The 13,398-nt window shown below is 40.0% G+C and overlaps 2 protein-coding genes across 2 annotated transcripts; both read right to left on the bottom strand.

The window, feature by feature from the left end:
* Positions 1-392: 392 nt before the first annotated feature.
* Positions 393-2,798, bottom strand: LOC141908816 (uncharacterized). The gene is made up of 4 exons (XM_074799029.1): positions 2,736-2,798; positions 2,435-2,580; positions 1,009-1,136; positions 393-728 (listed from the first exon to the last, which is right to left on the bottom strand). Exons 2-4 carry the CDS (start codon positions 2,490-2,492, stop codon positions 522-524), a joined length of 393 nt encoding a protein of 130 aa, XP_074655130.1. The 5' UTR covers positions 2,493-2,580; positions 2,736-2,798; the 3' UTR covers positions 393-521.
* Positions 2,799-5,973: 3,175 nt separating this feature from the next.
* LOC141908623 (uncharacterized) lies at positions 5,974-8,774 on the bottom strand. The gene is made up of 3 exons (XM_074798729.1): positions 8,550-8,774; positions 7,899-7,971; positions 5,974-7,123 (listed from the first exon to the last, which is right to left on the bottom strand). The coding sequence occupies exons 2-3, from the start codon at positions 7,966-7,968 to the stop codon at positions 6,603-6,605; spliced, it is 591 nt and encodes a 196-aa protein (XP_074654830.1). The 5' UTR covers positions 7,969-7,971; positions 8,550-8,774; the 3' UTR covers positions 5,974-6,602.
* Positions 8,775-13,398: the final 4,624 nt, after the last annotated feature.

Genomic DNA, 13,398 nt, shown 5'->3' with positions numbered 1-13,398 from the left:
ATTTGATTGGTAGATTTGTCTGATTCGTTTTTTTTGTTACTTATTCGCTAGATGGTGCTAGATGGAGCGAGTATTCTATTTGCCCGCCTCCTTGGCGCAGAATCATCTGAACAGATGATTCCTCGTAGGTCTCACTATCAATCCAGACGTTTAACATTATTGCGTGACTGTGTCTGCTGGTGAGCGGTGATAACCTCAATCTTGACCGCGTCACGATTTCTGATAAAGCACAACAAATAGCAAAGACGGAACCTCGTTAATTGGTACAATCCAATGTGCAACATGTTTGTTAAGTTCCGGTATTGAAATATCAACATAAATAAAAAATTCTAACGAAACTTCATTCCACAGGACATATAAATACACACGTTTAAGTTGATATTGAAAATAGTTTATTTTTTCAATAATTTACAGCATAATATATAAGGTATATGGTAATAAAAATCAATTGCAATCGCAAAGCTCGATTTAAAGAAGGTTAAGCTAGTTGTTTTCTTTTTTAATTGTAGTACGTACAGTATTCAGCTAGCAAATGCGTATAAAACTGTGAACAACGGCAAAAGTATTATCTTTCCGGACGGACGGTCGCTACCATTACACATTTCAGTTCGGCAACAATATTGTTCCATATAAACATCGTTATAATGGAATTTATCCCATTGATTGCAGGAAAAGCTGCACTCGTGAATCGATAATCTTTTTCCAAACTTGTCTGCTCCTTCGGATTTCTGTAACAAGTATACAGGAATTAATGTTTGAGATACGCTATGAACACGACGATTATCGCTGTGAGGTGTTTAGGGAAGAAGAAAAGTTTCCGCTTCAGGCCTTCGGTCGGGTCAATATGCCAACACTCAGCACACGCGTTCGGTGCAGGCATGGACTCTTTTTTAGTCTATGGTATCAAGAAATCCGACAGGGGTCGTCAACTGGGTGATATAGAAACAAGTATTGATCCTCAACACTGCGATGTGCATCTATATGTGAATTCTAAACTGAAATCCTTACCGCACACCATTTACCATCCTCGCATTCCCCGAGTATTTGGTTTGGTGATTTGAGTTTCGTACACTTTTTATCCCACCAGTCGACATTACCTGTGCAAACCATGTTATGACACCTGATGCTTTCCGTACCTAAAAAGAGGAAAATTAGATTTCCATCTTTAAGAGAAATTGTTAAAGATTTTTGGGTAAATACACCGGTGTGCTGTTACAACATACACAAACACGAAACCAAACATAATAAACCAAATATAAAGAGAATCTTTGGATGCGCCTTCAAAACCCCAAAATAACTGGACTTCGTCCAGAACGAACGAACGAACGAACGAACGAACGAACGAACGAACGAACGAACGAACGAACGAACGAACGAACGAACGAACGAACGAACGAACGAACGAACGAACGAACGAACGAACGAACGAACGAACGAACGAACGAACGAAAGGAGGGGGCGGGACGAAAGTGATGGCAAAAGCCCGCTGGAGTCTTCTCGCTGGGACTAACGTCCTAATTGGGCTAAAAATGAAAAGTGTTCTTATGAAACTGAAAGGCTGATAGGAACCTTTTATCACAGAAAAGAGCAGTCCAGAAAATGAGGTCTGATATTGTTTTACATGTAAAAGGGGATGGAGTACAATATGCTGAGGGTATTTCTACATGAACTATTAACCCTATAAAAACTGCCAGAAATATTCTAAATGTCTATGTTCGGTCGTTGACCTTTCTGTCATCTCCTGTTTTTCAAACATGATGTGCAATCGAAATAAAAAGATAAATTAAATGAATTATAACCATATCATATGAAAAGCGAAAAAATGTCAAATATTCGCCTCGATGATTAGGTTATTCGTGTCTAGTCAGTTTAGCGGTAAAAATCCCCAATTCTACAGAGTATATAAAATACCCCTCCTTTTGAATGGGGTGTTATTAGATTAAGGTCAATTTATTCATATTTTCCTAACCAGTTTGTTACCCATTCATTCAATTGAGTCAGTGGGCTAATTAGCTACGTTATTCATAAAAAATATAGTAACAGGTTACTTTCTCGATGTCTCTTAATAAATGATTTTTCAACCGTCGACATCTAGATAGACTTATATATACATGAAGAAATAAAGTTAACTTTGCGAAGCGAAATACAATAAGTCCTAACAAAGCGACAAAAGGCATCTCATTTTGTTTCCTTAAATAATATATAGTCCGGGAAAAAACATTTTCACTTTAGCAAAACATACTAAAAATCATAATACGAGAAAACAGAAATATCATCTAATGGGGATTTTCACATACAACCGACTCATGATCCAACCATTCAATCATGTATAGTCTGTGTTTAAATGTCCATAATTCATTTAACATCGTAGACACTTAGGAATAGCCGATTAGCATATGTATATGTATATATATGTATACGTGTATTTACTTACCAGATATGCATCCTAGTAGTATTACAATGGAAAGCGAGCAAAGTATAAAATCATTCATTTTAGAGTCCGATATCACAACAATTGCCTTTACGATACACTATCCTTTCTAAAGTTCATATCCGTCTCCCAATGCCGAATTTACGAACCTAACGAAATAATATCAATCGGATGGCAATGTATACGAATGATCAAATAACATGTATAAAATGCTGTATGCCTGTATATTATATACCACGGAACAGGTAACAATATAGAAATAGGCCAAGCCGATAGATATGGCACATATCTAACAAAGACACACCTGGTCTAGCTACGGTATAGCCGAGTCATAATATACACAATATGCTAATGGTGAATAAAAGTGTGACACAAGTCGCAACGCCATCTATTGTGTCAATGTTTCACGCGGCAAACACAAACTTAAATCGTACACCTTTACCTTGGAAATAGAAAAATAATGAGATGAATGTCTATGATTTTGTAAATGTCAATCAAAATTAAGTACCATATCCGTCTCCCAAATAACCTCTCCGTACCCGAATAAATAAATACATATGAGGGTACCGATGAGAACCGGCCGACCTGTAAGTCGACTGAGAGCTCTGGATTAAGGCCGATGGGCCCAAGTGTAGAATCCCGGTTAAGTAGTTCCAGTACAATATTGATATTCCTCCGCATAAATGATTATACGCGCATAGTATGGCTGGTAGGTTACAGGGTGTTTGGATGACGGGACGACCGGCCGACTGAATGACTGGATGAACTGGTCGACTGGATGACTGGACGACCCGCCGACTGGATAACTGGGCAGCTGGATGAGTGGACGACCGGCCGACTGGATGACTTGGTGATTGGATGACTGGTCGCGTGGATGATTGAACAAGTAGGCATTTTCGTTACAGCCAGGGCAAGTTCCAGACCTGTGGCACCTGGAGTTGTTGAAGTCGTACAAACAATAACATGGAGTTTGGATAAAAAGATCAAGTTTCTTCAAAGTAGCTTTCAGTGCATTTACTGCTCTTGTGACGTGAAACTGAAAGCTAACTTGTCGAATTGAGTTTTGCGGAAGATGTGCCAGTAAACAATCTGTCCGGAAAAGCTCATTTTTCGCGAACTCAAACGTCAAACTACGATATCTGGTTATGAAAATGTATTGTTTCGCGCTCGACCTGCAACAGTACGAGTGCCACAATGAATTACAGATTGTTGAAGTGAAAACGATCATGGAGTCACGGTATCATGGTTTAGAGGGGTTTTTTTATCTTAAAATAGGGATTGTCCCTGTAATTTATTTGTTGGTAGATTTCGTTTGATTTTTTGATCGGGTGTCGCTGGCAGACCCACCACACCTGAAACGCAAGCTGGTGCCTATGGGCGGTGAAATTGAGGATAATGTCATCGAAATCTACGAGAGCCAATTTGGAAATAAACGACGGTCCCAAAGTTGACATCACATAAAAATACGGAATCTGTAGTGTGTGCTCGTTATTCCATTTCCTCCATAGTGGATCAAACAGCCTGATTAGCTTAGGAGCCTGAAAGTGACCTGAACAGCGTAATTTCAAAATGAGGGTTTCCAAGAAACCAATACAGAAGCCTAAACACTGCAGGGTATGTAATGTACGTAACAAACGAATGGCCCTAAGTTAAAAACTTGAATACGGTAGAACTGGCTACCGACGATTACCTGGTATAATATAGGTTTTTCTGTTTTCTGTATGAATGTCATGATAGAGGCCAAGTTGAGCGCTGGACCAGCTAGAATTGAGTGCTTTGGGAACTTCGAAATATTTTCTTCCTGTGTTTTAAGTACATAAATATACAAAATAAAAATTTCAAAAGTTTAATAACCTGTATTCACCATATTACTAAAATGTTTACCATATTTAAGTGAGGAATACTAGAAACACAATACATGTGTACTACTACGAACTATCGGTTATAGCGAACATATTTTCTGGTCCCATGAAGTTCTCTGCAACGAGGTTCCACTGTAGTTATAATTATTTTCCTGGGGCCAGTTTCACAGTCAAAACTTAAGTCCAAAGTGGTCTTAAATCTTAAGCTTGACTATAGAACTATTACAATGGAACCTCGATCTAGCGAACCGCTGGGGAAAAATAAGAAGGTCATAGTATCCGATGGTTCACTGGATCCGTTTAACATCATGAATGAAAAGAGACCAACCTCTGGTGTGATGAAACACAAACCAACTGGTGACCATATGCAAAACCCAATGACCTTGAAACTCACCACAATTATAGAACATGTCATGAACTACAACTTTGCAATTGATCATGGTAACAAAATATGCCTAGGTACCAATCTAATAAATAAGGAAATGCTAGTTATTCTATTATTCAACGCCCCCTGGTGACCATATAGAATAACTAATGTCCTTAAAACTCACCACAATCATAGACGAAGTCATGAGCTACAACTTTGTAATTGATTGTGGTAACAAAATATGCATAGGTACAAATATAATATAGAAATACTAAGTTATTATATTATTCAACGCCCCCTGACGGCCATATACAAAAACCAATGACCATGAAACTCACCAAAATCATAGAACACGTTATGAGCTACACTTTTCCAATTGATTGTGCTAACAAAATATATTCTTTGGTATCAATATAATGTGGAAAAACTTTTTCCCACCTACGAATGAGTACTGATGACACCAAGTTGGCCGCCAATTGCGCCATAATTGGCTGATCAAAGATACCTGTCTCAGGTATAAAACATCCCTTTCCAAAGAATACCCATCACAAATTGCAATGAGAAATGGCAAACCAGTAGGAAGCTACAGGACTCAGAATTCAGACCAAAATTGACATTTTTGGGCACTAAAAATTGACATTTTTGGGCACTAAAAAGGTCATAGGACGGCCATCTCGAGTCCGATCGACCCAATTTTTCTTAAGCTGATGGGCCCTTGGGTAATTCGAATAAATACGAAAGATCAAGGTAATTGATCAAAGCGTCTACAAAATTTCCCTCAAAAAGTTCAAAAATGTGTAAAAAGTGCTGATTTTGGCGAACAACAATGGCTGCCAGTCGGCCATCTTGATTCTGACAGGGCCAGTTTTTGGGCTGAAGATGTGTCTATCGTAGATACATGTGTAACCCAAATATCAAGACATTACATTCAAGCGTCTTCAAAACTTCCCAAAATAACTGGATTCCATCTACGGATGAAAAGTGAACGCTATAGCCCGCTGGGACTTAAGTTCTCAAATAGACTCTCTCCACGTTCATAGCGGTCAATTTTACTGCCCTTCTATAAAATTCACTGCTTTTCACGGCCAGACGCAAGGAACCCTGGCAGTTGAATCATTTGCAGTTTCCAGGAAAACTTTTAACTAGGCCGGGCACGAGGCGCACTTTTCATATACAAGCACAAATCAATATACCACATAGCAGCGAGGCACGTGTGTGAAGCATGAGTATACGTAAAAGGGCATGCGTTCTTCCGAAAGGAAATGTAGTTCCAACAAGAAATAAATAACTAAATAAGCAACGAATTCCGATGAAATTCAATAGGGTCAGAGCTTTTATTACTGCACTGAATGTTTTAAAAGAGAAACTAAGCCTTGTTTGGAAGTTATTTTGTACCAAAGGAAGAAAGTTTCATATGCGATAACAAAATGGACTTCGCTAAAGCAAAAGTCCATAACAAGTGTGATTGATAGTGGCTGGCGATTGTTAGAACCGATGAAAATATGTAATAGGACTCCAAAAATAAGGTTGTTATAACCGAAAGTTCGTTAGAAAAGGGGTTGCTGTTTCCGATGAAATTTAACTGTAAATGAGAAGGATTTGGCCAATGTTTTTTTCCGCTGTAGATGGTCTTAGATCTTAAGCATAAGTCGTGACTACTATGGAACCAGCCTGTTGAGATAATTTTCTACCGTCATGATGGGGCCTAATGGTGACTTCGACCCAACAATGTTGAATATTAAGTAACCAGAAGTGTTTATTGCAACGTATTTAACCTCAGGATTTTCAATTAACCCAATGACTGTAAAAATGATGAACTTTGATTCACAGTACACATCACACAACACTAACAGCTCCTCCGGACCTAAAAATCATCAAGTCGAATTGGTATGAGACTAATCAATCTACAATTATTGTATTTGACTCAATGAATTTCACAAAACTAACGATTGTCAGCAAATAAATCTATTTTAAATCCGCCTTTACGAGCCATTTGAAGCTTTTCTCGAACATCTCTTTCAGGGTCAAACTTTTCGGCTTCAGCGCGGAGGCCGTCCAGAAATGAAACGAATGCATCCTCTTTACGCTTTTTTCGTTTCAGTATAACTCTCGCGTAATGATGTTTCATTCGTTTGCGTAATTTTTTCAGTTTGTGTCGATTCATTCTTCGCCGCCGATATTTCAGCACATTTTGCGCTTCCTTACGAACCAACGGTGAACCATTAGACGGTTCTGATATACTTTTCGATTCATTCAAAGCTGGTAATGCTTTCGTTACGTCTTGTAAACACGGTGGCAAAGAGCACGTTTTATTGTCAGTACGGGGGTCTAGAATAGTGATTTTTGTAGCGAAAAACTGGTGTATCGTTGGGAGAACATAATGCTTCTCGGTGCTAGTGGCACTGATATGTTGACAGTTCGAGTAGGATCGTCCAGGCAGTGAAAATCTCCTGCTAACAGTACCTGAAAAATAAATTATACGACAATAATTTTTTAGTAAGAATCTTGGGCGCCACCACCAATCAATTACCAATAATTAGGGCGTAAAGCATTGTAAAAGAATGTATCATCGTCACTTGAACAGGGATACTTCAGGGCAGACCTTATCTTAGACCAGCACTGTTTGGTTACATGTAGGCTAAGCCGCGATCACACCCACATTCTTCTTCATACATCTGATAGAGGAAAACCAGCATTTCTAGTTTCATAGCTCTGAATTCAGGGTGGACTCTTTTATATGACTTGCTTTCACCCTGAATACAGTGGAACCTAATTACATTGTAGGCCTATGACATCCTCAGATTTAATGACTTATCAGTTATTACAAACCTAGAATTTTGTCCCAAATAGAATTTTAATTATTTCATACTGGATGTGACGAACGGTAAAGGTTATAATAAGCAACATGATCTGCTGAGAATCCAATCAATTAACACTGTCAAATACGTAAGACATAGATGGAAACAATACATGAATAGCAATCTAAACATATTTCCCCGTCATGAACTTTTATAAAATAACCGAATTTTCCCTGATTTCCAGGTAAGTGGCCACCCAAGATCATTGGAGAGACACAGCGTACCTCCTTTCTGACCCCGCTTCACAGGTTCAAGATTTGGATCCAATATTTCTAAGCTCTTCGCCCAAAAAATTATTCATCTCCTCCATACATGTATCTATACCCAACCAAATATTGTGTCAAATCAGTGTTGTTGATCTATCACCTACAAATGCTTACCTTGGAAAGATGTCTTAGCTACTGCTCGTACCATATATCTAACTGGCTGCATTATGTTTAAAAACACCATTATCTGCAAAGATATATAGAAAGTCCAAAGTTTTCAGCTACTACAATCGTCAAAAACTTAGGATTACAAATTTATGCACAAACAATAATTAACTTTCATCTGTTAACAGAACAGTCAGTTTGAGGTAAGTTGATGGTGTTTTAAGGGGTGAAATAGATGCTCAAAGCCTCGTCCCTCAAAATGAAGGACGAAAATTAACCTTATATGAGCACTTTCGCCCTAGATGCTGTTTGTAGAACGACCGCTAGGTACTAGACTAGCCGTACATTAGTGAACAGCTCACTACAGATGATCACCTCACTCCAAATCAGACAATCAATCAGAAATGATATAGGCCTACGGTAAAGTAACTTTTCTCAAATTTTACTCAGCACTGTGGAACTGGATCCAGGTTACTGACTACCAAACAGGGAACCCAAACTGCGTAATCAGACATAAGACTGGGAACTGGTATTCTGAATACTGCAAAGCAATAAACCTTTATTGAATTGAACTGATGTCAGAGAGAGAGTTGCATATGAGCTATCCACGTTCCCCTCTCGACCCGTTACTCTCTCGACCCGTTCCCGTCTCGACCCTACCGTACGATAGCGCCACCACAGTCGATTATTTGAACCATAACACTTGCGCGTATCGGATTCGGTTTTCACAGAACGATCAGTGACACTTCCCAACAATTTTAGAACTTGATTAGATTCTTTAAACTTTTCATTGAAAAGATCGAATGAGGAAATCACCTCCAATGTGAATAAAAGTAAAAATTCAGGATGCGAAAAACAATTTCCCGTCGAAATTTCCTCCCAGAATCTGGGAACAATATATTCACTGTTTAAAAGCTTTACACTAATTTCAAATGAATTACACGAGTTGAATTATTTTGGTTTCTTAGAAATAAAATCAACTTTATTTAAATCCTTCAAACCATTTTTCTAAAAACGACCCAGCCCGCGGCATTTTAATTGGGACATGTTTCATTGTGCCATTTATCAATTCAAATGTAATTCATCAAATTTATGAAAAAAAAATTATTGTATAAATTTTGCAAAAAAATAAAGATCTTGTTCAATTTTATGACGCGTTGATTTCTAGATCACGTTGTTCCCCACACCATGTTCCCGTCTCGACCCTTCAAATCTGGCTCTACTCTCTACACAGTCCCGTGGACCCTATGTTCCCGTCTCGACCCTTCACATCTGTCTCCACTCTCTACACAGTCCTGTGGACCCTATGTTCCCGTCTCGACCCTTCACACCTGTCTCTACTCTCTACACAGTCCCGTGGACACCATGTTCCCGTCTCGACCCTTCTAACCTGTCTCTAGTTTCTACACAGTCCACTGGACACCATGTTCCCATCTCGACCCTTCAAATCTGTTTCCACTCTCTACACAGTCCCGTGTACACCATGTTCCCGTGTCGACCCTTCACACCTGTCTCTACTCTCTACACAGTCCCGTGGACACCATGTTCCCGTCTCGACCCTTCACACCTGTCTCTACTCTCTACACAGTCCCGTAGACACCATGTTCCCGTCTCGACCCTTCAAAACTGTCTCTACTCTCTACACAGTCCCGTAGACACCATGTTCCCGTCTCGATCCTTCACACCTGTCTCTACTCTCTACACAGTCCCGTGGACACCATGTTCCCGTCTCGACCCTTTAAAACTGTCTCTAGTCTCTACACAGTCCTGTGGACACCATGTTCCCGTCTCGACCCTTCTAACCTGTCTCTAGTCTCTACACAGTCCTGTGGACACCATGTTCCCGTCTCGACCCTTCACATCCGTTTCTAGACAGTTTCTGGGATACTCTGACATATCTAATCGGCTTGTAATATTTCCACTCAGTGGGACGAGCCTTTAAAAAAGATGGAAATTAATATTAAAATTGGTCGAATATTCATTGATTAAAAAGATGAGGAATCTACAAAATCGATGCCGACGGACTGAATATTGATACATGTATACATAAGGAAAATTTCTACAATTTTCAATCAAACTCAGTGAAATTTTCAGGAATATGTACCATACACATTACCATGAAAACTCATTAGAACGAACTCAAAGAACCAGAAGATTACAACCGACATTGTCCTAATAGTCGAAATTCTAGATTTTTGATAATCGATAATTCGGTAGGTATATCAGAAGTATAACTAGGCTACAATGTTCCTTGGCTGAATCCCATGGTCTTCAATACGAAAGGCTTTCATTCTCATCTTAATTTTCTTTTTTTTTCTGCCTGTTGTAGCCCGACAAATCGTGAATGACAAATCATTACTTATATCGAAATATCTTGATACAAGATACGTAACACACAGCCACCATCTTAATGGCTTCACTAAACCTGTGTCCACTAAAAATGTCGAGACGGGAACATGGTGTCCACAGGACTGTGTAGAGAGTAGAGACAGGTGTGAAGGGTCGAGACGGGAGCATAGGGTCCACGGGACTGTGTAGAGACTAGAGACAGGTTAGAAGGGTCGAGACGGGGACATGGTGTCCACAGGACTGTGTAGAGAGTAGAGACAGATGTGAAGGGTCGAGACGGGAACATGGTGTCCACAGGACTGTGTAGAGACTAGAGACAGGTTAGAAGGGTCGAGACGGGAACATGGTGTCCACAGGACTGTGTAGAGACTAGAGACAGTTTTAAAGGGTCGAGACGGGAACATGGTGTCCACGGGACTGTGTAGAGAGTAGAGACAGGTGTGAAGGATCGAGACGGGAACATGGTGTCTACGGGACTGTGTAGAGAGTAGAGACAGGTTTGAAGGGTCGAGACAGGAACATAGTGTCCACGGGACTGTGTAGAGACTAGAGACAGGTTTGAAGGGTCGAGACAGGAACATAGGGTCCATGGAGAAACCCACGGGATCTGTAGAGAAAGATAACGCGTCATGAATTTAACAATCATCTTTATTTTTTTTGCAAAATTCAGACATTAATTTTCTTCATAAATTTGATGAATTCGAATTGATTAATGGCAATAAACATGCCCCAAACAAAATGCCCCGGGCCGGGTCGTTTTTTGAAAAAACGGTTTGAGAGATTTAAAGAAAGTTGATTTTATTTTTTAGAAACCAAAATAATTACACTCGTGTAATTCATTCAAGATTATATTTGAAATTAGTTTAGCTTTACCAGTAAATATATATTATTTCTGGGAGGAAATCTCGACGGGAAATTGCTTACTTCGCATCTTGAATTTTTACTTCTGTTGACATTGGAGGCGTTTTCTTGGTAAGTGCAGATCCACACCTCTCGTGATTGACGCAATCTGCTGAATGACAGAATCCAGGCTAAAATCTTTCTAGTGAAGATATCTAAAAATTAACCAATGGCAAACCACTGAATTGCTGAATTTTGAATCTGAAATACGTGTTGATATTAAATGTAATTGATTGAACCGTTTACGCGGGGAGGTGCGGATCTGCACTTAAGCTTATACCGTTTCCATCATTCGATCTTTTCAATGAAAAGTTTTCAAAAATCTAATTTGATTTTTTAAAATTGTTGGTAGGTTCACATGCGAAAAACGAATCCGATACGCGCCGTAGTGTTTTAGTTCAAATAATCGACTGTGGTGGCGCTATTGTACGGTAGGGTCGAGACGGGAACGGGTCGAGACAGTAACGGGTCGAGACGGGAACGTGGATGGCTCATATATATATGCAGAGAGAACGGTTGTTGTTGGTGGTGGGAGGCACAAACAGCACAGATTTTTCGGATGTTTGTGAAATTTTCTCCGACTGCGAAACTAAAGCAACGATTAAGTATTACCTCGTCCTTCCTTGATTGAAAGGCCTACGCAAAGCCAAAAGGACACGAAAGTCTCGGTGTATCACACAGTTTCAGGTAGGTACATGCAGGTGGCATAGCGGGCAGCTCCGATGTTATCTATATCGGGACATCCTGACTTGCCTCGGATGCCAATACAATACAATGCAATATATTGTCGTTTGCTTTCTTCGTTTTCTTCCTTAGTGTTCCGGTTTTTGTTATTTAGTTACTTTAATCTTAATCCTTTAATCGTTATCATTTGTCATATTTTTGTATAAATATCCTGTTATTTGATTTTGTTCTCAGTACGCCTGATAATGGCTAACAGTTGTTAGCCGAAACGTCGCTCCTCAAATACAATCCTCTGATATAGAATTTTTCAATTTTGGCTTTGTTATTGTGGGATTTCTCTCGACGACAGTACAGTATAACTTTATTGAACCAAAAAATTTTATATTAAGACATTCGAGAAAAAAAATCAATTAAGTAAAGACAGGAGGTGAAAGTTCCATGAGAATCATATAATGTAGATATAGGCCGAATAGGATAAGATAAAAGAAATAACAAAATAATGCAATCAATGGGGACGGCAGCACCTGATACGCGCCGGAGCGTATAATCGCTCTGCTTTCTGATAGTGTGTCACTGAGCCGTGATTGTGTAACGGAAATCCGAAACCATTTGACACCCTGGTCAAAATCACTGAAAACACTCATCGAAACAGACAACTCTGCAGCTGTGTCTGTCCGTACGCCCCGGCGTCATGGGATTGAGGCTCCAACCTCCCCTCCGTCCCGGACCGGTCGTGTCCACCGGGTTCACGTTGGCTCCGTCCGAGTTTTCACTCGTCCTTCTCTTGAATGCATGTAATACGGTTGGGCGAAGTTACTCTCCTCTTATCGGCTTATTCTTGGTACTAGCGTGAACTCCTCACCGTCCGGAACCGTTAATCCATACGTCGCACCTCAGAGCGGGCAGGAGCGTACGACCTCACGAGTTATTCGTTTTTGTAATAAATAAGAAAAAAATATATTTGGTGCTGAAGTTCATCGTGGTTTTTGCATTACTCGGGTTCTCTCAGTGAGCGGTTATCGTGATCATGTTAGTATTTACATATTGCCCAGGACAACGGTCCGGTGCCGGGGACAATATCCGGGGCGGACAACATATTTACACTTACGACGTAACGGTAACATGCCATGAATATGTTATAATTGTATGAAAATTTGTGTCTTGTAAGCCTTCTATAGGCTGGCTTTACTTGTAAAGATGACACTTTAATAAACTATATATATACACTACGGCGCCGCAATTTAGTTCGGTCCGGGTGCAGACACGTCGACAAACGGCCGGATAATTACATTTTCAATTGAGGAACGTATGTTCGTTCGACTTAAGTAGCGCCCTGTGTTACTCTCAATCGTGGACAGCTCGGTCACGGCGGACACGAGTGAACGATAAGTCGGCCTCGAATCTCCGCTCTGCGCCGGACTTCCATTGCCCGCGGCTATCCCTTTCGCACTCTCATTGGCTGGAACAAAAGTCCGGACACGCGTGATTGGCCGCATGTGTCACGTCGACTAGAAAAGGTAACCGCGCGGATACGAAAATAGAGATGAAATATTATAACAACATGTTAAACGAAAGA

This window comes from Tubulanus polymorphus, chromosome 7 (assembly GCF_964204645.1).
Source record: "Tubulanus polymorphus chromosome 7, tnTubPoly1.2, whole genome shotgun sequence".
In the NCBI taxonomy this organism is placed as follows: Eukaryota; Metazoa; Nemertea; class Palaeonemertea; order Tubulaniformes; family Tubulanidae; genus Tubulanus; species Tubulanus polymorphus.
This window is presented reverse-complemented; position numbering and strand designations above follow the sequence as displayed.

Bases quoted from the DNA above. Each gene is read 5' to 3' on its own strand.
- LOC141908816 (XM_074799029.1), bottom strand. From the start codon at position 2,492: ATGAATGATTTTATACTTTGCTCGCTTTCCATTGTAATACTACTAGGA. The intron at 1,137-2,434 runs GTAAGTAAATAC...TCCTCTTTTTAG, and splicing joins ACTACTAGGATGCATATCTG to GTACGGAAAGCATCAGGTGT. The intron at 729-1,008 runs GTAAGGATTTCA...TACTTGTTACAG, and splicing joins AGGATGGTAAATGGTGTGCG to AAATCCGAAGGAGCAGACAA.
- LOC141908623 (XM_074798729.1), bottom strand. From the start codon at position 7,968: ATGGTGTTTTTAAACATAATGCAGCCAGTTAGATATATGGTACGAGCA. The intron at 7,124-7,898 runs GTAAGCATTTGT...TTTATTTTTCAG, and splicing joins AGCTAAGACATCTTTCCAAG to GTACTGTTAGCAGGAGATTT.